Consider the following 27,349-nt stretch of genomic DNA (forward strand, 5'->3'; position numbering starts at 1 on the left):
ACGTTATCAAAATCAACTTAATGCAGAACTATGCACGCGCGCACCTTTTGTTTGAGCAGGAGAGCCTACGCATGCTACAGAAGTTGTCGGCTAGCTTGTTGATTTCTATTACTATCTATGCTGGTTATCAGCACACAATGTTATAAGCTAATTCATTAACTCGAGACTCATCATGGATATAACACGTTTTTTAAACAACGAAAACAGAAAGGATGGAGACAGCAAAGCGAGGAGTTATTTCAAATGGGCAAGCCGCAAGCACAAGGTAGGCAAGATTATTGTGCTTGTCAAAATGGCTAGCATTACCGCTGATTAAAGGCATACGTGAACGTAGCCTTCGCTAGAACAAAACTAAAGGTAACTTTAGCCTTTATAGGCCTATACAAAGTTGTCCAAATAAATAGGTTGTTGTTAGGCATTGTTGTTGTTGTAAAGATATTGCATGTGGATGTCATTAGCCTACTATGTAGACTACTTTTTAACTGACCAATGCAGGAACCTAACCGAGACAAATATCAAAGCGTTGAAAGTTAGGTGGGTGTGTGCGTACCATCGCATTCACTCCTGCAGGCGCCTTGTCCACTTTTTTCAAAACGAGGATCAAAATAGTGATAAGTCCATAAGGCCTACCTGTTTTTTGTATGTTGGTACAATTGTATTTTGGTTAACAGTTCCACAATATAAATGCAAATTTCATTTTTACATTATCTGTCATAATTTAATTGCCTCTCTCTCTCTCTGTCTTACCTATATCGATAATAATAATAATAGTAATATATATTGAAAAAAAATGGGGGGGCTCGGGGAGGCCTCTGCCCCAGGACCCAGATGACCTTAACCTGGCCCTGCCCACTGTATATTAACCCATGCTGAAGTTGACTAAAAAGTGGATTAAAAATCATATATATGAACTGAATCTGATTTTTATCTTAAAATGTACCAATCAAATCTGTCCTTGCATGAAGTCCCCCCTTTTTTGTGACCTCTAACTCTGACTGGTGGTCCATAATAGCTTGCAGGGCTGTCTTTGCCCATTTCTCAAGGGAGGAAATTATGTCATCAAGCTGAGACAAGCCCCAGTCTCTTAAAGTTTCCTCCAGGCTCTGCAGTATGCTGGGACCAGCTCTCGGGTGGGTCTCTGCTCGGTCAACCCAACACAGCATCTTAGAGAAATTATGGGAGAGGAACAAAGAAAAGAGAGGCCTTATTCAAAGTTACATCCCACCATTCCTGTTCCACTCCAACTGTACTGGCTAAAGAAGCAAGCAGCCTAGAAGTCATGAGTTTGATTCTAGGGTGCTCCCTGAGCAAGGCATTTATGCTGTGTTCATGTCGAAAATTCGCAAATCTCGACCTCCGACATGGAAATATTGTGCCCAATCGCAGCGGCTTCTGTTTCACACAAGAGGCGAACTTCACTCCCATTACATATCTGGCAAAGTTGTTTATCACTAAATTAAGACTACAAATAGAAACATTCACCTGACATGACAATCTTGCTCAAACACAAAAAGCAATTTGAATAACTTATTCATGCGTTCTCTCAAAAATGCAAACATGTTACTGAGGGAATCCATGAACACAGCATTAACCCCGAATTGCTCCAGGGGAATTGTCCCTACAGCTGGTCTATATAAATCCCTTTGGATAACAGTGTCAGCTAAATATGTAAATAACACAATATCATGTTTACTTACAGCTTGTTTATGTGTGTGTGTGTAGTTTTTTAAACTTTTTTTTTGAACATTCTGATTCCTGATTCCCCAGTTACCAATATATACCTGAGTCACTTGAGGCTTGTCATCTGGTGTTCGACACACCTGGGCACTGATATGAAGGAAGAGCTGTTCCTTCTTCACAGTGGGTTCTATATAACATACATAATTTAAAAAAATAAAAATAAACACATTTTCTCAATAAACACATTTTCTCTGAAGTCCTGAAGGATACATATTAATTTTAGACTCAGACAAGAGGATGTTATCTTTACCTTTGAATAGTGAGTTCTTAACCATAGTTCTTTGGAGAGGTTGAATGGAGGGGTAGCAGGCTGTCAGCAGAATGGCCTCTCCCTCTCTCACCTGTGGGACCAGGGCAGCTGCAGCTCTCAGCAACCCCTCCCTGTCCTCTCGCCTCAAAACAGCAGCACTCTCCTGGGAGCCCCAGCCAGAGGTGGAGAGCTGCACCAACACCTGAGACACAACAAGGTTAAACATTCTGTAAATTCATTTACTGTATGAATTACAATGTAATTCGATCAAGGGTGGGGGACCAAATGCCCCATATAGCAATTCATGAACAAATGGAGTTATGTGCTTATATATGTTTTTATTGTATATAGTAATATTACATAGTCCTGTTCTTCCCCTTTTTGTATTGTTCTATCTAATGGCATTGATTAAGGATGAATTCATTACAACCATAACTGTATTTGATCTGAACAAAAATCTATGCATTGTTATCAGAGGTGGACAGTAACTAAGTACATTTACTTGATTACTATACTTACATTTTGAGTATCTGTACTGAGTATTAAGATTTTTGGAAACTAGTGACTTTTACTCCACTACATTTGAAAGACAAATACTGTACTGTTGACTTCACGTTATCATGTTCTTTGATTTCTCAAGTGCTTTTAACACCATCCAACCCCTCAGACTGGGAGAAAAGCTCTTGCAGATGGGTGTGGACGCTCACCTGGTAACCTGGATTACAGATTACCTGACCGAGCGACCACAGTTCGTCAGACTGAAGAACTGTCTCTCTGACACTGTGATCAGCAGCACCAGAGCGCCACATGGAACTGTGCTCTCTCCAGTCCTGTTCACCCTGTACACATCTGACTTCTGCTACAACACGAGTCATGCCACATGCAGAAGTTTTCTGACGACACTGCAATTGTGGGGTGTATCAGGAACGGGCAGGAGAAGGAGTACAGGAGCCTGGTGGAGGACTTTGTGCAATGGTGCAAACTCAATCATCTTCAACTCAACACTTCAAAGACAAAGGAGATGGTGGTGGATTTCCACAGGTCTAAGCCCACTCTGCTACCAGTCCCCATTGATGGGGTCAATGTGGAGGTGGTAAGCACCTACAAGTATCTGGGTCTCCACCTGGACAATAAACTCTGGACTGGTCAGCCAACACTGATGCACTCTACAAGAAAGGGCAGAGCAGGCTGTACTTCCTGAGGAGGCTGCGGTCCTTCAATGTGTGCAGCAAGCTCCTCAGGATGTTCTACCAGTCTGTTGTTGCCAGCGTCCTCTTCTATGCAGTGGTATGCTGGGGAGGAAGCACAAAGAAGAAGGATGCGGGGCGAATTGACAGGCTGGTAAGGACAGCTGGCTCTGTCGTGGGAGCTGAACTGGAGTGCATCACTTCAATATCTGACAAAAGGACCCTGAACAAACTGATCAACATCTTGGACAATGAGTGTCACCCACTCCACAACACTATTGTTAAGCAGAAGAGCCTGATCAGCTGGAGACTTCGCTCACTGCCTTGTACAACAGGGTCATTGAACTGTTCAATGCTTCACTTAAGGGAAGAGGAGAGATAGACTTCTCTGCATAGTCTGTCTGCCTCTTCACCCCCTCCATGTTTGGATACTGTCTGTCCACTAGCCACTTTTTACCACTGTCTTTCTGCCTCACTGTTTGCGTGCTATATTAGCACATTAGTACATATGCATAACCCCTCCTTCCATGCCACAGCCGAACTGTGGCCACACTTATACCTTTTCTTAAAATAGTTATATATACTGTAAAATATATATAGATATATAGACTTATTCTTGCACTGTTGCACTGTTGGACTTACTCATTTTCATACCCACAACTTGAGTTTCTTTCTGTTTGAAATTACCTTTTATTTGTTTTTAGTTTGTATTTTTTTGTTATAGTTAAGAAACTATAAAAAGGGGGAGATAGATGGTATTGACTTGAAATACCATCTAAGTTTACTGGTTTCATTGCTCAAATTGTCATTTTGTTTTAAATGCCTAATGTTTTGCTTTACTGACCCTCACTTCTAATGCAAAATCTCTTTAAAGAAAGGGATACTCTACCCACGTGAGTCTGTGGATTATTATTTTTTTTTCTTTCTTTCTTTTAAACATCTAAACTTAACCAAAAGTTTATTTATTTTCTTTATATTGGCCTTTGCCAATAGATGCAAATGTCTGTTTGGAGGTAAATAGCCCTGCTATGTTAGAAGGTGTGACTGTCTCCAATTGAGAAACTGAATACATTAGCATACTGTTGTTGACTTGTGAATCTGCATTCACGAGACACTGTTTAACTCTGTTTACACTCATGCTAATGTCTCTCCCAAGTTGTTGTGAAACCACTCTCCAGTCTCTCCAGAATCTCTTTCATGCCAGAAGGGACAAAGGGAGGTGTGACATGCCTTTGTCTTCGACTACCACTACGCAAACATCTCAAGAAGATCCTTTCAAGATGGCGGATGGCTCCACTAACCAGCCTCAGCTACCACGCCAGTACAACTCAGAGCAGCAGTGTGGACCAGGCCATGCCACTGGACGAGATTGATGGACCAGACAACTCTGCCCCTGGGCTCAGGTACAGCCAGCAGCAGCAGTGGCCAGCCAGGCCAGTCATTGGACGAGACTGGACGAGACTCAGGAACCACAGGTCCAACAGAACCTGTGGCAGAACCAACTGCCATGACTCTGGAAGCAACAAAACTGGACTGACTGAAAGCAACGAAAGGGGGTGCCGAAAGCAGCATCGCACTCCGCATCATCAAAGACACTCATGGCCCATTGTTCATGGACTGTTTGGACTGACACAAGGGTGCACGCCGAACGCGGCCTGCATGCACACCCTTTGCACTCGCATACACTTACACTGAAACAATGCAGACACATTCAAGTTTCATAAGAGGACCCTTCTTCAACGGAAGAGAAACGCAAGAAAGGATGTATGCTGAACGCTGCTTTCCTTGCTCACGCACACACTTACATTGATTATGGACTTAATAAAAAAAAAAAAAAAAAAAAAAATTGTAAAATTGTTCAAGAAGGCTCATGTTATGGAATCTTATTTTAAAATTCAAGTCATTCAGACTTGAAAAGGGGGAATTGATAGCAATACATTTATGGTTAAAATGGATAATAATTTAACTTCAAGACTACTTTTAGTTAGCCATGTAACCCTTCGTGGTTTTAAACAAAGACCCCATCCCCTCCCCCAATGCAATGCTAATGTGCTGGTTTAAGGCCTATCACTTACACAAGACAAAGGATGCTACCTTGATATAATGTATCCATGTATCATGAAATGTAAATGTATTCATGTCTGGTATCATTCTGATAGTCTCATTACAAGGATTGTAATGATGTGATTGTGAGAATGTTTGGAACATTCTATAAGTGATATTTCTGATATATAAGATATCTCTCCTCATGCTATTCATATAGGTGTGAAGTGGGTGTGAGTAGGTGTGTCTGATGCCAACTGGAGAACCAATCAAGTGGGCTTGTTCTTGGCGCCATTTTGTTCTTTGTTTAAAACATTTAAAAGTAACTAAACTGAAATGAGATCAGATTTTCTAGACTTGGACTAAGGATGTAGCGGAAGAGAGGATAAGTTGGCTACAGGCCAACCTAGGCCTCAGGCCTGGGCTAGGCCTACATAGACCATAGACCTTTTTTGTACTCTCTCTCAGCTTGTAACATAATTAGGGTTGGGTATCGTTTCAATTTGAACGATTCCGATTCCAATTCCGATTTCTTATTTCGATTCCGGTTCCTAACGATTCTCGATTCCGATTTTTTTTAAAGGCAGGGTCAAAAAAAGTTTAGGATATTTTAAATGAGCTAGCTAACCAACGGTCTTTCTCAGGGTATCTGCACATTTTCCAAGTGCAAATTTAAAGACTTTTAAAGACCTTTTCAAGACATCTAAATGAAAATTAAGACTATACCACGGCAAAAAGATATATAAGACTGTTTAATGCAATAGTTTTTTTTTCCTACTAATTTTAACCCCCACCCCATTTTGGATGTCTACAGAAGTTACCAAAAATATTTTGGCGAAAGAAAATAATTGTGTGTGAATTACCTTCACAGCTATAAATGCCCAATTTTAGGGTCTGGACTGCTTGCTTTTGAAGCTGGCTGTACTGTACATATTTGGTTTTGCTTACTGCTGAGGCTGTTCTTCACCTGTGTCTGTAGTAGCCTAGGGCTACTTGCCAAAGACATGTGCACTGGACTGGATTCCCTTAAATATTTTTTTCAAAGTTAACTAAGCTATTTACATATTTTAATAAGCCTACTTTATATAATTTACTATGTGCATCTATTGTCCATATGCAGCACAGCAAATTAAAGTTAATCCACTACTTTACATTTTGCATACCAGTTGTATCTAAACCAACCAAAGCTTGACTGAAACATTGTAAAACCATTGACTTGTTTTAAATTAATTAAGAGACAGGTCCTCTTCGCATGATCCTGCTGAAAACTGCTGGTTTCATCTCAAGCACGCACGTTATGAACGCACGTATTTTTATGTAGCAGTCGCCGACATTCAAAGCATATGCGGTTATATTTCACAACTTTTGCTAAGTAGGCCTAGCCTACTGGGAAACGCTGGCAAGCAAGCTGCTGGCAGATATTACAGGTAGGCTATTATAACTTAAGACAGATATTTTCTTCCCTATGCTAGGCCAGCAACACACGCTGGAAAGATGCAAACAGATCAACTTAACATACCGGTATACAGTATTTCCTCCTGATTGCGAAGCACTGCACATAATTTCACCAGCAGTCTTCGCGTCCATAGTTTGTGAAACGATGCTGCGTCCGAGCAAAGACTTTAGATGCCAAGCGCAACTCCAAAAAGGAGAACAAATAAACGTCCGGCTTGAGGCTGCGCCGGACGCCGGACAGGGCTTTTAAAATCCATATGTCCGGCCTAAATTCGAACATATGGCCAACCTATCGCTAACTGGCTTACCAACTCTTTCTCCCGCTCATTCTACCGTAGGCTCCCTCATTCCACGTAGGCTACCCTGTCTATCTCTCAGGCCTCAGCTACACCACGAAAACACCAGGCATATTATTTTGTACATAGGCCTACTGTATTATTACCGTTTTCACACCTTTAACCAAACCCGTGAAAAACATCTTCACTCTGCAACCACTACACTTCCTCCCGTAGCCTAATAGCCTATCACGTATACAATTGCGTTTTAAATACACGAAACTGGATGGAGACATCACTCGCTCTCTTGCACTCGCTGGCGGTCCCATACGCACATTTAATACCTCTCTTTCGAAAATTCAGTTGTAGCCTATTTAAGACTTTTTAAGGATCCTCGGGAACCCTGCTTTCTGAATGAAATAGTCTGACCTTCTCCATGAATTTTAATTCTATTAACTATGCGCTTCTTCGTTGGTGTTCAGACGTTTCTTCTTCCTGTCGGCAGACTGGGAATCGAAAGTAGGAATCGAAATTTAAACTTTTGAACGATTCCGGGAAAATCGCAAAGATAGTCCCGGTTCCAACCAATACTCGATATTCGATACCCAAGCCTAAACATAATAAACCTGATTCCTGAGTTTTTCCTGAAGTTCGCCAGTCTAAGATCAATATTAAGTAATTAGTCACCACAATTACTTTCAGCCCTCTGCTCCAGTAGAGCGTTTATTTTCCTTTGCTGGACTGATTAACAGGCACCATAGGTGTCGTCTGAATGCAACACTGTTTGAGAAGTTAGTTGTGCTTAAAGGCATCAACTGAGGAGACAGGACTAGCTAAGGTTACACACACTCCTTTGCTCACACATGGATAGCACAAGGACTTGAGTTCACAAGCTTATACGGAACTAGGGCTGTCAATCGATTAAAAAATGTAATCGAATGAATTACATACTCTGTAGTTAATTAATCTAAATGAATCGCATATAGAATTTTTGCTGTGAAAGTATTTTAAATATTTAAATTCAAAAGAATCATTGAATAATAAGCAGTAGTGACATTAAAGTTCAAAAACTCTTGTATTATTATTTTCACTGTTCAAATAATAGTTCATAATAATCTATGATATGACTTAATATGCTGAGAAAATAAATTTAAAAGTGCTTCGGGAAGAAGTTATTTTTTCACATACAAGGTATTTCAGGCCACAGATATAACCTAGGGAACACAATGAAAATAAATTAACCCCTAAATGTCAACACTATTTTTTTGCATTGATGTGCGACTTTAGAGTTGACGAACTCCGGTGATATGCAAATTCCTTGCTGCAGACATTGCAGAGGACTTTATTTTAATCAATACTTTATTTTTATCAACACCATTTATTAGTAAATGTTTCAATCAATGATCTACTGTAGGCAGCACATTTTCTTCTCTCTCCTTCATTTTACAGTCTAATGGTTACTGACTAGAACGGCTCGGGGTCAAAGGTCATACGGGATCGATTAATCTGCACTATTTTTTTTAATCTGTTATTTTTTCTCAAATTAATTAATCGAAATTAATCAGTTATTTTGACACCCCTAATCGGAACACTTGAGTTTGCTATTTTCCTTTCTTTTTTCTGTTTTACAGTTTTTTTCTAGACTTTAAATTTGTCTATGTTCTCTGACCTCTGAAATATTTCAGTGCTATGGTACCATGACAAGATACCTCAAACAAGGACATTTACAATTTTGCACATTTAAATAAGAAATGATTGATAATGTCATAATAATTGGCTTCTAATTGGCGTAACTGATTGGATGGTATTAATGTGACAACCTGATTTTTTGTTCTTTATTGTAACTTTTTTTTGTATTTACATTGATAGAGATTGTGCACACACCAGTTTCAGGCGTATACAAAATGATTCAACTGTGATGAAACTCACCATAAGTGTGGTAGTGATGCTGTTAAATAACTTAAAAGGTTAAAATGCTACCTAGTTTCAATTTCTAAATAAGTCATCCATTTGGATTGTTTGTCTTTGAGTTACTGTAGACTCATTCATAGTGGGCAATCTATTACACCAACTGGCTGGGAAGTGCAACAGTTCTGGAGTCGGCATTCATAGCCTGTCGCTGCAAAACAGTACATCTCCAAACTCAAAAATAGTAGACTACAGAGCAGCAAAAAATAATAAAAGCCATGCCGAGTGTCCTGTTCGCTCTTAAACTTTCCATCACATTTGGTGCCTCTGCCTAGCCACTTCGTAAAGTGTTAGAACTAGTTCTGTACTTTAAAGATCATTTCAAGCGATCACATAGCCTACGTTCAATGTTGCAATATTATCAGAAGGCCCTATGTGCAATTTTCTTTTGAGCAAAATGAGTGGAAGGACACAGTGATGATGAGATTTTGCATTCAGCTGTAGCCTAGGCCTGCTAGTGGTGAGTCTGTTAGCCTATTTGTATTGTAGCCTATGCAACTATTCTATTAAACGCTGTGTGCTAGTCTATTAAACACTATGACCGCTAATGTTCTTGCACTATTTTCCCCATTAACATATTGTTTCAGTTATCCAAAAGGCTCAAAGGATGCTCTTTATTATATGGCAATTTTGGAAAAATAACTAATAAAAGTGAGGTGAGGTGCCCCCTCACCTCACCTAACATGAGGGGTCAGCATATCTAATCTGTTGACTGATTATGAAAGGAGTCTTGCTTTCAGATGTTTTTCCAGGTAGTGTACAAGTGAAGGGACGACAAAGGCTTAGAAAGAAGTATTTTGTAGTATTTTGAAAATACAAAAATACAGTATTTTATTTTTAGACATTTTTTGGTGGCTGTATTTTGTAGCTTATTTTGACACATTTTTAAGGTGGGTATTTGGTATTTTATTTGGAAATACATTTTGATGTATTTGTGCCCATCCCTGTTTGTGGTGTCTTTCAAGCTTCAAGCAGGATTCTCAAGTTTTGAGTTCAGCTTGGAGTGAGATTTTGCACTTCAGTATAATGTGCCTGTTTCTTTCTGTCTCTAGTTTGGCTGTTGCATTTTTTTAAAGTCTGAAAAATTAGTCCATTGGTGTTATCATGGGTTTAGATTGTTTACACACATTTTCTGAAAGCATGCCTCATACTCTCAGAACTCACACACACATAATGGGCAAAACCCCTCCGCAAAATGAAACCTTACATTCAAAACAATGTTATTTCTTCTCAAAATGGTATTTCGTTTTCAAATGACACACACAAACCATCATATGAATAGACATTTATAAGAACCAGTTGAACACTGACGTGCTCAATGTAAAATCACCACTGCATGCTGGCAGCTCGACGTGCCTTTCATCTGTGTGTAGGGCAGACTGTCCTGAATCTGGCAATATCATTGCTATAGTGGAGGGATTCTCTGGAGCTGAGCAAATGTGAAAAATATGTGGTGTGTGCCTTACAGAAATAAATGGCATTTTTTATTTAGCCCTATGAGCCCTACTCTATTTTTGGCCATTCTCCCTACCTTTAGTTATAAGCATTTTTCCTGGTCATTGTAAGTGCCATTTTCACATGCTATATTTTTTTCAGCACAGTCTAGGCTACCCAGATCTGCCACCATTTCATATATCAATACTTGCATTGATTTGATTTTGATTTTTAAATAATACAAAGACAAAAAGCGTATTATACAATTTGCATTTTGAAATGTATCTCACCACAGCAAGCTGCCAGCTGGACATGACTTTCATGTATGTGTAGGCCAGACTGTCCTGAATCTGGCAATATAACAACCAGGGGACTTTGAGGCTGAGAAATTTAGACATATATGGTGTGCGCCTTACAGAAATAAATGTCATTTTTTATTTAGACGCCATACCCTGGCTTTGAGCGCAACATACCTCGCTAACCCACTAATCGAGATTTGTATACCCCACTGCTCTGTCACACAACAAAGGTTTCATCTCGCTGCGATGAACAGTTCCGAAGCAATGTAACAGAGAAGAAAGGTTGTGTTTTTGTGTCAATCAGGTTCTAACCTAAGGAGTGTCCAAGGTAAGCTATTCATGTTTGGCTTGTTATGATAAGCTATGGTTGATTTTTGTTGACCTCGGAATTTTTACTACTGAAATGCCGTCCCTATTATCTACCAAGGGAATTTACTGCTGTGTTTTTGGCCGCTGTTTACATCCCCCCGCGCAGAGGCGCACCTTGTCAACAGGCAAACCAAGCAACTGCTTGGAGCCCCGAGCCGCTAGGGGGCCCCCGACCTGGTCTCAGCACGTTTGCCGGTGAGTCAAGCGAGAATTTCGTCCATAGAGATTGAATGATGTATTTTTTACAAACAGTACGTGCATCCCATTGTTACTGAGATTGGCCAAATCTGTTTCTCTACTAATAAAAGAAATAACAACCGTAGAATACGCACTCTTTTTCAAAAAGACAAGGTCTCTATCCCAACAGCGCTTTCATACTGGAATAACCTATTTTCTGACCTAGAATGGCAGAAAGTATGGTGTTTATCTTCTAAATATTTGATTACGAATAAAATTAAAGAAGTGTCTTTTAAAATAATCCATCGAATTTACCCATGTAAGACTTTTATGCAAAGATTCAAGAAGGACATTACTACAGACTGCTCTTTCTGTCAACAGGCTCCTGAGAATCTTGAACATTTACTCTGGTCCTGTCCCCACTCTTGTACCTTTTGGCAAGACCTCAGTGCTTTCATTTCTCAACATATTCTCTCTGATTTCTCTTTCTCCTCTCTATCTCTTAAAGATGTACTGTTTGGCTTCTCTTCATACCCGACATCCAAATCCAACCAATTCTATATTATCAATCTGCTTTTAATACTAGCCAAAGCACATATTCACAAAATGAAAATTTCTATCCAAACCGTCCTTTATAGCATTTGAACGAGAATCCAGGCAATACATCAAGACCATCCTATTCTCTAAAAACAGCAAAGCCCTTAAAACCCTTGATCTATGTATATTATTTAACATATTTCTTTCCTAACTATATGATTTTTAAGTATTGTCTATTGTATGCTGTACCCCCTGGTAATGTTTGTAATATTTGTTTATGTTCATGCATTGTTACTTTACTGTACACATTTAATTAATTGTATTTTATACCATTTGTACCACTTTGTATTATACTATTTTGCAATATTTTTTTTTTTTTTTAAAACAGTACGTGCATATGTAGGCCCTATGCTATGGCCTTATGGATCTGTGTTCAAAAAAGTTCAAAGAATCCGCACATATTTAGGCAACTGTGGTAAACGTCAATCGAGGGTGCAGTGATGACGGATCAACATCGGATTTTGGCATTTAGCCTACTAAATGAAGCTATAGTAGGCTAATGTTAATTGGCAGAAAGATTGAACATGGTTTGCTACATCTATACGACAGTAAACTTCAGCTAGCTAGCGGCACTTACAACTAGTTAAGCAAAGATATGGTTAACGTTATGTTTGTATTAGGGCTGTCAGCCATAACATGTTAATCGCGATGCATAAGGACCAAGCATACTTTCATACGTTAATTTCAAGTATGAAAATAAAAGAAAATCATGAAATTAAATCAATTTGCATCATATTTACAATCTATACTTCTCTGCGTTCACCCACTCACCCATTACTATCGTTTGAATTACTCGCAAACCCGTGATCGCATATATATGGCAAGCATATCGGATGAAAGAGGAGACACAGGGCTATCCATTGGTACCATGAATATCGATCCTTTTGACTTTGACTTCGTCTGAAACAGACAAAGTAACTGCAAAATAATAATGTCATGTCCACAAACCAACGCTGCACACCCATTACTCTTGTTTGAATTACTCGCAGACCAGTGATCGGATAGATATGCACGTCAGATACGCACGTCAGATGAAAGAGGAGACACAGAGCTATCATTTGATATCAAGTACATCCTTCTGGGTTATAAAACAGACGAAGTGACAGCAAAATAATAACTTCATATAGCTGGACTTACTCCACGTTTACGAATTTTTGTCTGTTTTTGTGGCAAAGCATGTTTATAATCCAACGCTATCGTGTGTCAGCATGTTCATACATACACCATGCACTCAAAATTATATTTTGTGAGATACATGTCAAAATATAAGAATTTTTATAATACGCTTTTTGTATTTTTATCATTTAACATAATAACCTAATGGTGATATAACATAATGGTAACACTTGTCGGTAGGGCCCCCTTGGAATTTTTGCTTGGGGCCCCCACAGACCCTAGAATCGCCTCTGCCCCCGCGAGCCAACTCCACGGCAGCGCACAGTGAACTCCATGTCGTCATCAGCGTGTTAGAGACTGCTCATCCTGATGCTGTTTTTTACTGTCGCCGGCGACTTTAACCAGTGCAATCTACAGACTGTACTCCCCAAATACTATCAACACGTGGACATTCCCACCCGAGACAAGAACACACTGGACTATGTTTACAGCAACATATGTGGTGCATACAAGGCTGCACCTCGCCCCCACTTCGGTCACTCAGACCACATATCCCTCTGAGAGACCAAAACAAACTAACCCTGTCACCAAACAGGGCAAACTCTGTACCCCAGAGGCTGAGAGCATCCTGCAGGACTGTTTTGCTCATACAGACTGGGATGTTTTCAAAGCTGCAAGCATTCTGGAGGACTCTTCTGTCAGTATACAGGATTATGCTGAGTATGTGACTGGGTACATTAGCACCTGCGTTGATAACATTGTGCCCATCACACGAGTGAGGAAGTTCCCCAACCAGAAAGCCCTGGACCAACAGTCAGGTACGACACATGCTGCATACGCGCTCTCTTGCTTCACTACTGGGCGGATGTGGCAAGGCCTGCAGCAGATCACTGACTACAGGCCCACCACCAGCACTATCAGCTCAACAGGCAGCCTGCTGGATGATCTCAACACTTTTTACACCCGGTTTGAGACCTCCAGTCCCAGCGCATAGAGGAGGCCTGCACACCAGACCACTCAACACTCCTCCCCTCCCCCAACAGGTTCAACAGGCCAGGTGCACAGAGCACTGAGGAAGATCAACCCCCGCAAGGCAGTAGGACTGGACAACAAACCAGGGCGGGCCCTCAGAGCATGTGCCAACCAGCTTGCTGACGTCCTCACCTCCCTATTCAACCTCTCCCTCAGCCAGAGCACTGTTCCCACCTGCTTCAAGACCACAACCATTGTTCCTCTCCCCAAGCCCACCCACTTGTCTGAATGATTATAGGCTTATACAGTAGCACTCACTCCAATCATCACAAGTGTTTTGAGAGAGTGATGATGGCCCACATTCAGAGCAGCCATACCATCACACTGGACCCCCTGCAATACGCATACCGGCCTAACAGATCCACCTCAGACGCCATCACTGCTGCATTCCACTATTCCCTCTCCCACCTGGAAAACAAAAACTCCTACGTCAGGATACTCTTTGTTGACTACAGCTCGGCCTTCAACACGGTCATCCCCCACAAACCCACCCACAAACTGCTCACACTTGGCCTGCACCCCACCCTCTGTGACTGGCTCCTAGACTTTTTGACTGGCAGGCCTCAGTCTGTCAGGATTGGCAATAAGACCTCAGCCAGCATCATCGCCAACACTGGCACCCCACAGGGATGTGTCCTCAGCCCCATCCTCTACTGCGTCACCTCCCACAAGGACAACATCATCCTGAAGTTCGCGGATGACCCTGCAGTGATGGGTCGCATCATTGGGATGAAGCGGCCTACAGGAGGGAGGTGGCCGGTCTAGTGGCATGGTGTGAGGACAACAACCACTCCCTCAACACAGACAAGACAAAGGAGATAGTGGACATGAAGGAGGAGAGGAGACCTCATCAACCACTGTTTATCCTGCAGCTTGAAGTGGAGAGAGTGAGCAGTTTCAAATACCTGGGTGTTCACATCAGTGAAGACCTCACCTGGACACTGAACACCTCACAGCTGGTTAAGAAAGCCCAACAACGGCTGAAGGAGGCTGAAGAAGTTTGGCATGTCACCCAAGATCCTCAGCAACTTCTACAGCTGTGTTGTTGAGAGCACCTTAACCAGCCGCATCACAGCGTGGATTACCAGGACTCCACTTCTCTCTCTGCAGAGCCTCTACCATCGCAGTGTCCACAGGAGAGCTGCCTCCATGCTCAAAGACCCCACCCACAACAAGGACTGTTCACACTTCTACCCTCAGGCCGGAGGAACAGAAGTGTGAAATGCAGAACATCACGCCTAAAAAACTCTTTCCCTCAGCGATCAGACTACTGAACAGTTGACAGGAACCCATGGCAAAATGACCCTGAACAAACTGATCAACATCTTGGACAATGAGTGTCACCCACTCCACAGCACTATTGTTAAGCAGAAGAGCCTGATCAGCTGGAGACTTCGCTCACTGCCTTGCACAACAGACAGACTGAGGAAGTAATTTGTCCCCAGGGCCATTGAACTGTTCAATGCTTCACTTAAGGGAAGAGGAGAGATATACTTCTCTGCATAGTCTGTCTGCCTCTTCACCCCCTCCATGTTTGGATACTGTCTGTCCACTAGCCACTTTTTACCACTGTCTTTCTGCCTCACTGTTTGCGTGCTATATTAGCACATATGCATAACCCCTCCCTCCATGCCACAGCCGAACTGTGGCCACACTTATACCTTTTCTTAAAATAGTTTATTCTTATTCTTTATTCTTACACTGTTGCACTGTTGGACTTACTCATTTGCACTATCACCATTACCACTATCACCACTGCACTATCACCGTGACACTCACTCACACAGAGCACCTTACCTTACCTTACTATGCAGAGAATCACAGGCTCAGTCCCTGCCTCAGTCATTGCAAGCGCCTCTTCATTGATTAATCACCACTATGTGGATACTGTTTTTAGAATTTATTTAGATTAAGTGTTAGTTAGTATAATTTGTATTTTAGTATATTTAGTATAGTCTTTATCTTCTACTGTTCTTATTGCTTAGTTGTGTTTTTATATTATATACTTTTAATTACTTTTTCTGCTGTTGGTGAATGTGTGTGTGTGTTGTCTGTATGCTACTGAGACCTTGAATTTCCTGTGGGGATCAATAAAGTATCTATCTGTCTAGGCGGAGCCAAAGCTCCACCGGTGGTCCCGATCTATCCGCCCCACAGAAAGTTCCTTAAGGTTCGCCTTTCGAGGTGTGGCCTACGAGTGGCTTGCCCTCCCATTTGGCCTTGCGCTCAGCCCCAGAGTCTTCATCAAGGTCACCGAAGCGGCTATCGTGCCGCTCCGGGAAAAGGGTTTACGTCTGGCTACTTTTATCGACGACTGTCTGGTGGCCGCGCACTCATACCAGGAAGCGCAGCAACATACGGCTCTCCTAACGGAGCACCTGTTGTTACTAGGCTACAGAATAAACTGGGAGAAAAGCGTGCTGCGCCCGTGTCAGATCACCCCCTTTATAGGGCTGTCAAAGCGTCAAAGCGTTTCGCGTATGCCTCGCGCTTTTCCGCAGGGGGGTTACTCTGAAATTCAGGGTCTGCCTCAGACTCCTGGGCCTCATGGCGTCAGCCTTGGTGGTCGTACTGTACCTCTCGGCCGTTTATACATGAGGGCTGTCCAGCGATGGGTGGCGTCGCTGGGATTGAATCCCTCGCGTCACGGCCATCGCCCCGTCGCAATCTCAACAGCCTGCTGCGCTGCGCTAAGGCCCTGGAAACACCCACTCTTCCTCAAAGAGGGAACTACGATGGGCGCTGTCCTACACAGGAAAGTGGTGACGACGGATGCCTCGCTGAGCGGTTGGGGAGCTACTCACGAGGGCAGGTCGATAAACGGGTTGTGGGACTCACACATGCGATCTCTGCACATAAACCGTCTAGTACTGATGGTGGTTTGGCTCACACTCAGACATTTTCTGCCCGTCCTGAGAGAGCATCATGTCTTGATCAGAACAGACAACACCACGGTGGTGGCTTATGTCAACAAGCAGGGGGGACTGAGGTCTCGTCATATGCACACGTTGGCACACAGACTGATCTTATGGAGCAGCACACGGCTCCTGTCACTGAAAGCCACGCATGTCCCCGGTGTATTGAATTTGGGTGCAGATTTATTTTCCAGGGGCAACCCCCGCTACGGAGACTGGAAACTCCACAGGGATGTGGTGGCTCAAATCTGGTTGCGAACTGGTCGGGCGAAAGTGGACTTAATACCCTTCCGGGGATAATGCGCAATGTCTGATGTTTTTCTCCCTGCGCGATCAGAAAGCCCCGTTAGGGATAGATGCGTTGGCACACCAGTGCCCACACGTCCTGCTCTATGCCTTCCCTCCGTTGGAACTGATCACTCCAACGCTCGCCAGGGTGCAGGAACAGAGCCTCTCACTCATTCTCGTAGCCCCGCGCTGGCCAGGGAAACCCTGGCTAGCAGAAATAATCCCGTTACTCCACTCCCCACCGTGGCCGCTGCCCCTCCGTAGGAACCTACTGTCCCATGCGAACGGGGAAATATTTCACCCTCATCCAGAGCGCCTGGCCCTCTGGGTTTGGCCCATGAAAGGCTGAATCTGACAGCTGCAGGACTGCCCTGCAATGTCATAGCGACCATTCTGAGCGCTAGGGCGTCATCAACTAGGACGTTGTATGATAGCAAATGGCGTGTATTTAATGATTGGTGTATTAAAACAGGGATGATAGCCTTCCAGTGCTCTGTGGACGTTATCCTTACGTTTCTGCAAGACTTACTGGATAAAAACAAGTCCTTCTCCACTGTCAAAGTTTACCTGGCTGCCATTTCGGCCTGTCATGTAGGCTTTGGGGACAAAACAGCGGGCCAGCACTCTCTCATACGACAATTTATAAAAGGGGCTCGACGCCTCTGCCTGGTTTCTAAACCACTGGCCCCTTCATGGGATCTGCCGATGGTTTTGGATGTTCTGTCTCGCCCTCCCTTTGAGACATTACAACAGTTGGATCTTAAAGTGCTCTCACTCAAGACAGCTTTGTTGGTGGCTTTGGCTACGGCTAAACGCGTAAGCGATATTCATGCCCTATCTGTGAATACAGCCTGTATGCAATTTTTCCCGGGTGACTCGAGGGTTGTATTAAAACCCAACCCAGCATTCATTCCGAAGGTTTTCAATCCGTCACTGTCGTGCCGGCCGATTGCACGTGTCTATTTTGCTTTTAACCCACCACCTTTCACCTCCCCGGAGCAGGATCGGCTGAATGCGCTCTGTCCGGTCAGAGCGTTGCACGCATACGTGGACAAAACAGCGGAGTTAAGAAAAATGGAACAGCAGTTTGTGTCTTGTGCAAGGTCACATCTGGGTAGACCGCTCACTAAGCAGCGTCTATCACAATGGATTGTGGCGGCTATTGCCCCTGGCCTATATGACTAAGGGGTTACAACCCCCAGTCGGTTTACGAGCTCATTCCACCTGAGGAATGTCGACATCATGGGCTTTATTTCAGGGCTTCCCCATAGAGGATGTATGCTTGGCAGCGTGTTGGGCAAACCCTAAAACGTTTGTCAGGTTTTACAGACTCGATGTCACGGCTCCGACTTTGGCACATTCAGTGTTAGGCGCTGGGACGCCGGGGGCGCACTGATGTTGTTGGGGATCGCAAGCTTGTCTGGCAATCCGGGAATCACGATATCCCATAGTGAGATGCCAAATGAATGCTTGAAAGAGAACTTAAGGTTACTCACGTAACCCCGGTTCTCTGATAGCATGAGTGAGGTATCTCACCAGACCACCCTCCTTGCTGGTGGCGAGAAGAGGTTGGTTAGCTAGACTGAAGCAATGACGTTGCGCCGTAGAATATAAGGGAGGAGGAAGGAGGAAATATGGCTTCTGGGGAACCCACGAGGGGGGCGTGTCCCATAGTGAGATCCTTAAGGTTTTGTAGGCTAATCATATCTTAACCTGTTTTATGCAGGAGGAGGTTTGTTGCACTTAATGTTCTGTAGCATAGATTACTAATAACTAAGTGAGAACTTTGTGAGAAAAAGTGCTTTGCTTTGATTTTTTTTTGTTGATTTTTTCTTGAATTTCCCCTGGGGATCAATAAAGTATCTATCTATCTATCTTTTTGACCCGCCCCGCCCGCACCCGCGATATTTTCTGATGAAGCTTACCCGCACCTGCCTGACCCGTGGGAGACCGCGGGTAACGGGTTGACCCGCGCAACACTAGTATGCAGGTTAGGTTGTTTACTGAGTCAAAACACTTGCTGAACTACACGTTTCTACGTTTCTATTTACCTGATAGAAGCCTACTTTTCCATGTATAACCCGTTCATCGGTAGGGGGCGATCAATTACCAACAGGTACATAACAGAGACAAATTGACAAGCGTGATTTCTTTTTGCGGCGAGAATAGCACAAATTTGGCTATATTCTTCCACATCAGTCTGTTCTCATTATCATTTTGGTGAGTAATTTTGTTCAGAAAATATAAAATCAAAATTAACAAAATTAAGAGGTCATCCAATCTGGCTCTTTCACTTTCAACATGACAGCACTCTGTGTGTTTTTGCATGGATGTAGGCATAATGTGGTTGCAGGGAGTGGGATCACCTATTTTGGAATTTTACCTGGATACAATAAATGCTTTTTTTTGATTGGCTGTTGGGTGGCTATTTATTTTTTGATCGGCTGGTGAGTGCTTAGACACTGTGTTTTTCTGTGTGAGAAATACAAGGTGTGGTATGTGAGGGTGTGAACTGGTTGAAATGTGTTGTCTCATGCCCATTGAGAACCCTGCCTAATGTTCATAACAGAGATGATGAGTGACTGATAGGACAGCTTGTGTCTCTGTGAACCTCATAGACTGGTATTATCTGGTAGATATTGTTGGGTTTTTTTCTTTAGAAATACCATCAAACACAACTGTAAATGTGTATGTGTGTGTGTGTGTGTGTGTGTGGATTAGTTATAATAAAGAAGGGGGCAAGGCTGTAATCATACAGGAAATGAGGATCTAACCATGGTCATGTCCATGTCCCATGACAGTAAATGTTTTCATGCATGCAGTGTGTGCTATGTATTAGTTGTCCATTCCTGAACTTCATGCAAGATTTTTTTTTTATTGATAATCCCTCTAATGTTTTGAAGAAGCAGAGCAAGCATGCAATTGTTGCACGCTGAAGGAAATAATTCTGTATTCATATTTTATATGAATGGTTTAATGATTCAAGTCTTTATGACTTGAATACTGTGTAGTTCTTATGGTCATTTGTGATTTTGTACCCATGTGTACCCTGTGTGTGTGTCTTTGGTCTGTATGCAAGCATCCTTTGTTTATCCTTGAATTCAGTGAAAGCCTGTCTATAGCCCCTTGCCTATCACCAGGTGTGAAATGTTGATGTTTGTAGAACCGCATGTGTCCAAGCCTCTGAAGGACTTCCCAGGAAAGGGGGTAGTTTTAATTAAAAAACAATAGAAGCTGGCCAGATGGCCACATCCCTCATACACCACACCTTTACCTTGCATATTCATACCAGTAGGTCACTCCCTCTCTTTGTGTGTAACTTTAAATATGGTCTCTGTTAGTCAGAGAAGTTAGAGAAATACTGAGAACATCTGGTGGAATCCATGATGGGGTGAAACAAACATGTACCTCTCTCCCTTGAGGGCCACTGGCCCTCATTGAAAAGAATAAATCCTGGATCCTGATCTGCATCGTCCTGATTAAGTCTCAAGAGAAATATGGTAGTAAAGATATACTATCAGTTATGGAGGTTCCAACTGTGAGATAAAAACTGTGGATTTAAATTGGATTCAACGTTTTGCTGAAAGAGATCTTCAACATCGTGTTTTGACGGCACACTCTTAAGGTAAGGCAATTCATATTTTCTGGTGGTGAGATTGGGGAGTAAAAGTCCTATATAGTTCTTGTCAGACTATCGGGTTCCAGTAGGGAGCTCTGTTGGGCTTTAGTAACAAGCTTGTTTTGTTCCTGTAAATGGCCCGTAAGTATCACTGAGAATACTTTCGTCTCTATGAGACTGGCGTTAGAACAATAGTTCTGGAAATAGCCATATATGTTTTAGACAGAAACATATTCGGTCCTGTGGACACAATCTGGAGCTTTTCGGATTAGCTGCTAAGCTTTTCAGGGGTAGCCGGGGTTCTTGGCCAGTCGCCATTTTTACGGCTACATTGGGGGACTGCTTGCCTAGACTCTCACCTGAAAATTAAATTGCATAAGAGTGTTGCTGGTCATAACAGATGTATGAAACCATCTTTAGATTGTGTAACTAAGATCACAGTTTGAAGTAGCCTATAAAGATGTTGAACTAAAAGCGTAATGTAATAGTTGGGGCGTCGAATGACGCTTTCCACCGTTTAAAGTAAAGACATTGGAGTGGATATGATACTGTGTTCTTCAAGTTACAACTACTTTGAAATTGGATTGATAATGCAATTTTTTTTTTTTTCTAAATTATGGAGACTTATGATGGATGATGAAACCAGTATTCATGTCGTAAGCTAATAACCTTTTTCAAGTGTGCAAACAGCATAAGCTCAAACAGCATAAGCTCAAGAGAGCATGGTTAGGCCTCTTTTAAGTACGCCTGAGCTAACTAGCTGCCGCTAGAGGCGCCTCGATGTCTTTGTCTAGAGATAACATGAGAGCACATAACGAAAATGCCTTAAACTTCTTTTGTTCCGTTTTTTTAAGCAGGAAAATATTCTTGCAGCCCGTTTAAGTTGTCCTCCAGCTCCATGGAGCTGTGTGTGTCTGTGTGTGTCCAGTATGAATGAATGCGCGTGTGGGCCGGCCCTGTGTGTGAAATTTGTTTATTTCTTTATATGTGTTCGTTTCCATTTTTTGTTTCAAGTCCTTCTGTTTTGAAATGTATGGGTAAGGAATTGTTGCAAGCTTATAATCTTATCAGGATCAAGGACTTCAATACCTTTATTTTATGTATCAAGTATTTTTTTCCTTTCCTGTAACTTTTATTTCCCAGCTGAAATGGATTGCTGTTTAAAATGTTTTAGGAAACAGGATTATCTGAACTGTTGAATGTTGAAATGTTGTCTTTGTTTTCTTGGGTCAAAAGTTTTCACACCTTTTGCTATCAGGAGCGCAGCTACCCATTTTTGAGGGGTATGCAACAACAATATTGGCGCCCCGCCCCCAAAAAAAAAAACAAAAAAAAAAACACAAACAACTAAACAAAACAAAAGGCCAATAATTTTGATAAATGGTGCATTGCCACTTTAAGAGAGTCTAAACGGTTTTCATAACGTCCTTTTGCCAGCTATTGTTCACAATGGATAAGGCTGATAGGCACTCTAGCCTTGTTTGTTTGCACCACATAGACAACACACTATTACGTTATTACAAGGAGCCTTCATTGTTAGGATATGGAAACATGTAATGAGTCGCTGCTAGCATGACATTTCTGTTTGCAGTTGGCCATTAAAATTGCAGTATGAGCATGGTAGCCATCCAGCTATCCAGGGGCGCAACTACCCATTTTTGAGGGGTATGCAGCAACAATATTGGCGCCCCCCCCCCCCCCCCCCCAAAAAAAAAAAAAAAAAAAAAAACACAAACAACTAAAGCAAAACAAAAGGCCAATTAATTTACACTATTACTGTGCATTAGTGTCTATTGAATATGTTTTTAAAGAAATGCTGCCAATTTGATGTTTAACTTGATGTTACACTTGATAAGTATTGATAAATGGTGCATTGCCACTTTAAGAGAGTCTAAACGGTTCTCATAACGTCCTTTTGCCAGCTATTGCTCACAATGGATAAGGCTGATAGGCACTCTAGCCTTGTTTGTTTGCACCACATTGACAACACAATATTAAGTTATTACAAGGAGCCTTCATTGTTAGGATATAGAAACATGTAATGAGTTGCTGCTAGCATGACATTTCTGTTTGCAGTTGGCCATTAAAAGTGCAGTATGAGCATGGTAGCCACTGCAGCTATCTGAATGGAATCGGCTATGTTTCAATCGGCATTATGCTTAACAAACGCTAGTTAGTCTGTTATTTGCAAGCCTCCAAGTACAGACGTCATCACTTTAAATCCTACCTGTTGCCTTTCACCGTCCACTTATTTAACTGCTGTTGCATCCCTTGACATGCCTTTTCCCTCTTTCTTTTTCTATTTTTAGTCGTCAACAGCTTTTTTTTTACTGTATCCATCTTTTTCCATAGACGGCAACTCACTACTCGTAGGCCTATCTGCTCGCCTGCAGTCACGGCGCCCCCACTCCCTCTTCTATGTCAAAATTCTATGATGGAATCTTATGAGATAGGGCGCCTACTCTAGCCTGTTAGTCATCTAAAATGTTATAGAACATTGAGAAAATGTTGAAATGATTTAGAAACGGACAGCAGTAGCTACATATAGAAAATACCAAATATATTATTTTATTTTTTTACCATCGCTTTGGCGCCCCCATAGAGCTGCGCCGCATATAGCGCATACCCACTTTTTGCGCCACTGTTTGCTATCTTATCTCACTGCCTTTGTTTTTAGCATCACTGTATTCTATAACCAACCCCCCAGCTTCTCCCCCATGGACACAAAGGAACTTCACTGGGGAGATATGAACCTATGAGGAGTGTTAATGGGATACCATTGTAGATTTCAACCATTTTTTTTTCTTTCATTTAATTTATCTTTTGACGGACCCCTTTTGGGGTTTAACATGTTAAGAGAGATTTTTATTTTTGCTTGTATGCCAATGGGAAATGTTTGCTACATGTTTACGCCTTGTTTGATGTGGGCAAATGTTCAATTGAATGGATTCATACCCACAACTTGAGTTTCTTTATGTTTGAAATTACTTTTATTTGGTTATAGTTAAGAAACTATAAAAAGGGGGGGATAGATGGTATTGACTTGAAATACTTTCTTCTCTAAGTTTACTGGTTTTATTGCTCAAATTGTCATTTTGTTTTAAATGACTAATGTTTTGTTTTACTGACCCTCACTTCTAATGCAAAATCTCTTTAAAGAAAGGGATACCCTACCCACATGAGTCTGTGGATTTTTCTTTTGCTGTTGATCCGATGCAAATGTGTAGTAACTGTTTGGAGGTAAATAGCCCTGCTATGTTAAAAGACCCATACTGTAGGTGTGACTGTCTCCAATTGAGAAACTGAAAACATTAGCATACTTTTGTTGACGTGTGAAACTGCAAGACACTGCTTGACTCTGTAAGACACTGCTTGACTCTGTAAGTTTCTGTTGCTTTAAAGCACCTAGGCTGTACAGATGCTGGTAGTAACTAATATCATTTCTATACTTTCTTTGATTTGATTCTCTTTGACTTTGAATTTTATTTTTGTTATTCTGTTGCACCTTTATTTCTTTATACTACGGTTTATTTCATTTGATTTCCTTTTCAGTTTGTCCTGACTAGGAATACTTGTTGCTCAGATGATATGGTTACAGATTTCCCAATTCCATTATAGGTGCTAAGATAACAGGAGGATCATTTTATATAATCCTCATTTGAGCCTTTGCTGGCTGTGTTGCTATTTTATTTTTATTTTATTTTTCCTTGTTCTCATTGGTTTAATTTCTGATGGTCTGTTTGCTTGCCTTAACTGCTGATATATTTTAATTTCATTAGAAAACATATGGGTTGAAGTTTCATTTTTATGTTGTTTGTTTGTTTGTTGTTTTGTAATGATTTATTTCATACATTTACAAGCTTTGCTCCTAGCCACCCATCACCGGATGATATTTGATGTCTACAAACAGACCCTTACCATGTTGATGGTTTTTTTAACAATGGTGATGGTGATGTGTGTAAATAGCCTGTTACATTACAGGTTGAGGACTTGGACTCCTCAAGAAACTTTACTTCTCAAGAACACTGATTAATAGACGAGATTTGGACGAGATGTTTTGTTACCACTGTCATAAGAAATGTTTACATTATTACTAGGAATTCTGTTCTGAGGCATCACAAGCCTCAAAGTTCATGTACTATATTGTTTGCGTGTTTGGAGGTATAACTGAGAGGTCAAGACAGACCTGACTGCAGCTGACGTCATCTTTGAAAAATGTTGAACTCCACTGAATAATCATTTCCTTATTAGTACTGGAATGACAGCTAAAACCTTTTGCTCCAAAGCTACATGTATTTGCAAGATCTGTTTACAGATTCTGAAGTCGCAGACCCAGAAACATCCTAACGACGCATATCTCACTTCCCCCGCTGGCTTCAGAAGTGTGATGAGACACAACTTATCAAAAGGGGGACCGCAACCAACACCACCCCTGGAGACCCCAGCAGACTTCACAGTGTCCTTGGGAGAGCCGCTATGCATTTGGAAGTCTGGTGTACCATCCCACAAAAGGACCTTGGTCAGAACATCACGAGAAAGCAATTTAGAATAGTGGACCTGCTGTGGGCAGAATAACCCCCAAAAACAGCAAGGATCCGAAGGTTCCAGGTAGTCGACCCTGACCTTCAGACTAGAGAATTTTTATTTTGTTGGTATACTTTAACTGGAGAAGGAAACATTGAAGAAAAAGAAGAGGAACACAGGGTGTGGGGGAACGCCCCCTATTAATAGAGCCAAGCGCCGCCCTAAGCACATTTTGCACACACATACACATACTAAACATTGTGCACCACATGAAGAATGGAAACTGGCTTTGGTTGCATTTTCTTAGCTGTTTCTATGATAGATGATGTCAGTCTTTCTACTGTTGTTATTTTTATCTGTAACCTCCTTCCACACCCTAAAAGTCCTCTGTTGTTAATAAGCTGATTCATAATTTATGTAAGCAAGTTTAGATGTTCAAGTCTTTAAGGACTTGAAAAGGGGGAATTGAAGGAAATAATTCTGTATTCATATTTTATGTGAATGGTTTAATGATTCAAGTCTTTATGATTTGAATACTGTGTAGTTCTTATGGTCATTTGTGATTTTGTACCCATGTGTACCCTGTGTGTGTGTCTTTGGTCTGTATGCAAGCATCCTTTGTTTATCCTTGAATTCAGTGAAAGCCTGTCTATAGCCCTTGCCTATCACCAGGTGTGAAATGTTGATGTTTGTAGAACCGCATGTGTCCAAGCCTCTGAAGGACTTCCCAGGAAAGGGGCCACTGGCCCTCATTGAAAAGAATAAAGCCTGGATCCTGATATTGCATCGTCCTGATTAAGTCTCAAGAGAAATATGGTAGTAAAAATATACTATCAACGCCTACGTTTCTAAATAAAACAAAACACACCTTGTTAAGCTTTGCCTTAATATCTGGACTTATTCTTCTTAGCACATTTTTTGTTCATATCATTATAGTGACATTTGTAATTATTAATCTTTAATCAATGCCATTAGATAGAATAATACGAAAAGGGGAAGAACAGGACTAATACTATTAAACGCTATTGTAAAAAGAAAACGTATATAAACATATCACAAATCTGTTCATGAATTTGTATATGGGGCACATACAATATTGACTTTATGGCTACGGCCTACAACAATATATTGACGTGTTACATAAGTATCACTTCATTACACAGCAATGGCATTACTTACCGATCTTGATAAAGGGAACTTACTTTGTCAGAACCTTGTACCTCGGGCTGCTGAAGAAAGTCACTGATGACCTTCTCCATAGATTCCTGTAGATCTTCCTTTTCTTGTGTAGGGTGGAGCATGAGGGAAGGGTGAGAGGAGACTAACCCCTCTGGAGGGCGATAGGAGAGGGCCAGCATAGGAGGGAGAGGGACCCCCTTCCCCCCCAAGAGCTGGTAGTTCAACAGAACATCCTCAGTGAGGGTATTGAGTTGGGGAGAGCTGCAGGTCAGGCAGTCCAGCCCCTCCCCCACAGAGGGGCCCATTGAGCCATCTTCTAGGAGGTACATGACACGACAGGGAGAACCGAAGGTGTCCAGGTAAGTATAGCCCCCAGCCTCAAAGGTAACAGCCTTCACAATAAACAGGGAGAACAGGCCTGATTGGGTGTTGGAGGGGGATCTGCACACCCAGGAGGGGCACAGACAGAGCAACATTCGACCTGAGAACAAAAGCAACAAAAGATATTTTTCATTCCTGATATAACTTTGAATATCTGGCAATACCGATACCGGGGATGGACAGTATTTCAAATACGTATTTCAAATACAAAATAGTATTTTGTCATTTGTATTTTATTGGGTTGAAGAAAATGACTGTGTATTTTATATCCAGGGTTGGGTCAGATTACTTTGAAATGTAATCCATTACTGACGACAGATTACATGGCAATTTTTGTAACCAGTAACGTAATCAATAGGATTACCCAAAACATGTAACATAATCTGATTACTTTACTTTTTACACAACTTGCACACAACAAACACATTCTTATTTTCCACAGTCTTTAATTAAGATGTGATATTGCAAAGTGCTGAATGAAGTTTTCCGGACTGGAACCGG

At 41.7% G+C, this 27,349-nt stretch overlaps 1 protein-coding gene across 1 annotated transcript in view; it reads right to left on the minus strand.

Annotated features, from left to right (window-relative positions):
- The window catches only part of LOC143132380 (carnosine synthase 1-like), a 54,796-nt gene that overhangs the window by 16,020 nt on the left and 11,427 nt on the right, over window positions 1-27,349 (minus strand). The window contains exons 3-6 of the mRNA XM_076291858.1: window positions 26,491-26,948; window positions 1,991-2,192; window positions 1,782-1,867; window positions 941-1,163 (exon numbers count right to left, since the gene is read on the minus strand). Of these exons, the coding sequence (XP_076147973.1) occupies window positions 941-1,163; window positions 1,782-1,867; window positions 1,991-2,192; window positions 26,491-26,948 (969 nt within the window). The remainder of the gene's footprint in view (window positions 1-940; window positions 1,164-1,781; window positions 1,868-1,990; window positions 2,193-26,490; window positions 26,949-27,349) is intronic.

Source organism: Alosa pseudoharengus, unplaced genomic scaffold, assembly GCF_046254945.1.
Source record: "Alosa pseudoharengus isolate Yale_2024_CS ecotype anadromous, Long Island Sound unplaced genomic scaffold, YU_APseudo_1.1 YU_APseudo_1.1_scf_19, whole genome shotgun sequence".
NCBI classification, from domain to species: domain Eukaryota; kingdom Metazoa; phylum Chordata; class Actinopteri; order Clupeiformes; family Clupeidae; genus Alosa; species Alosa pseudoharengus.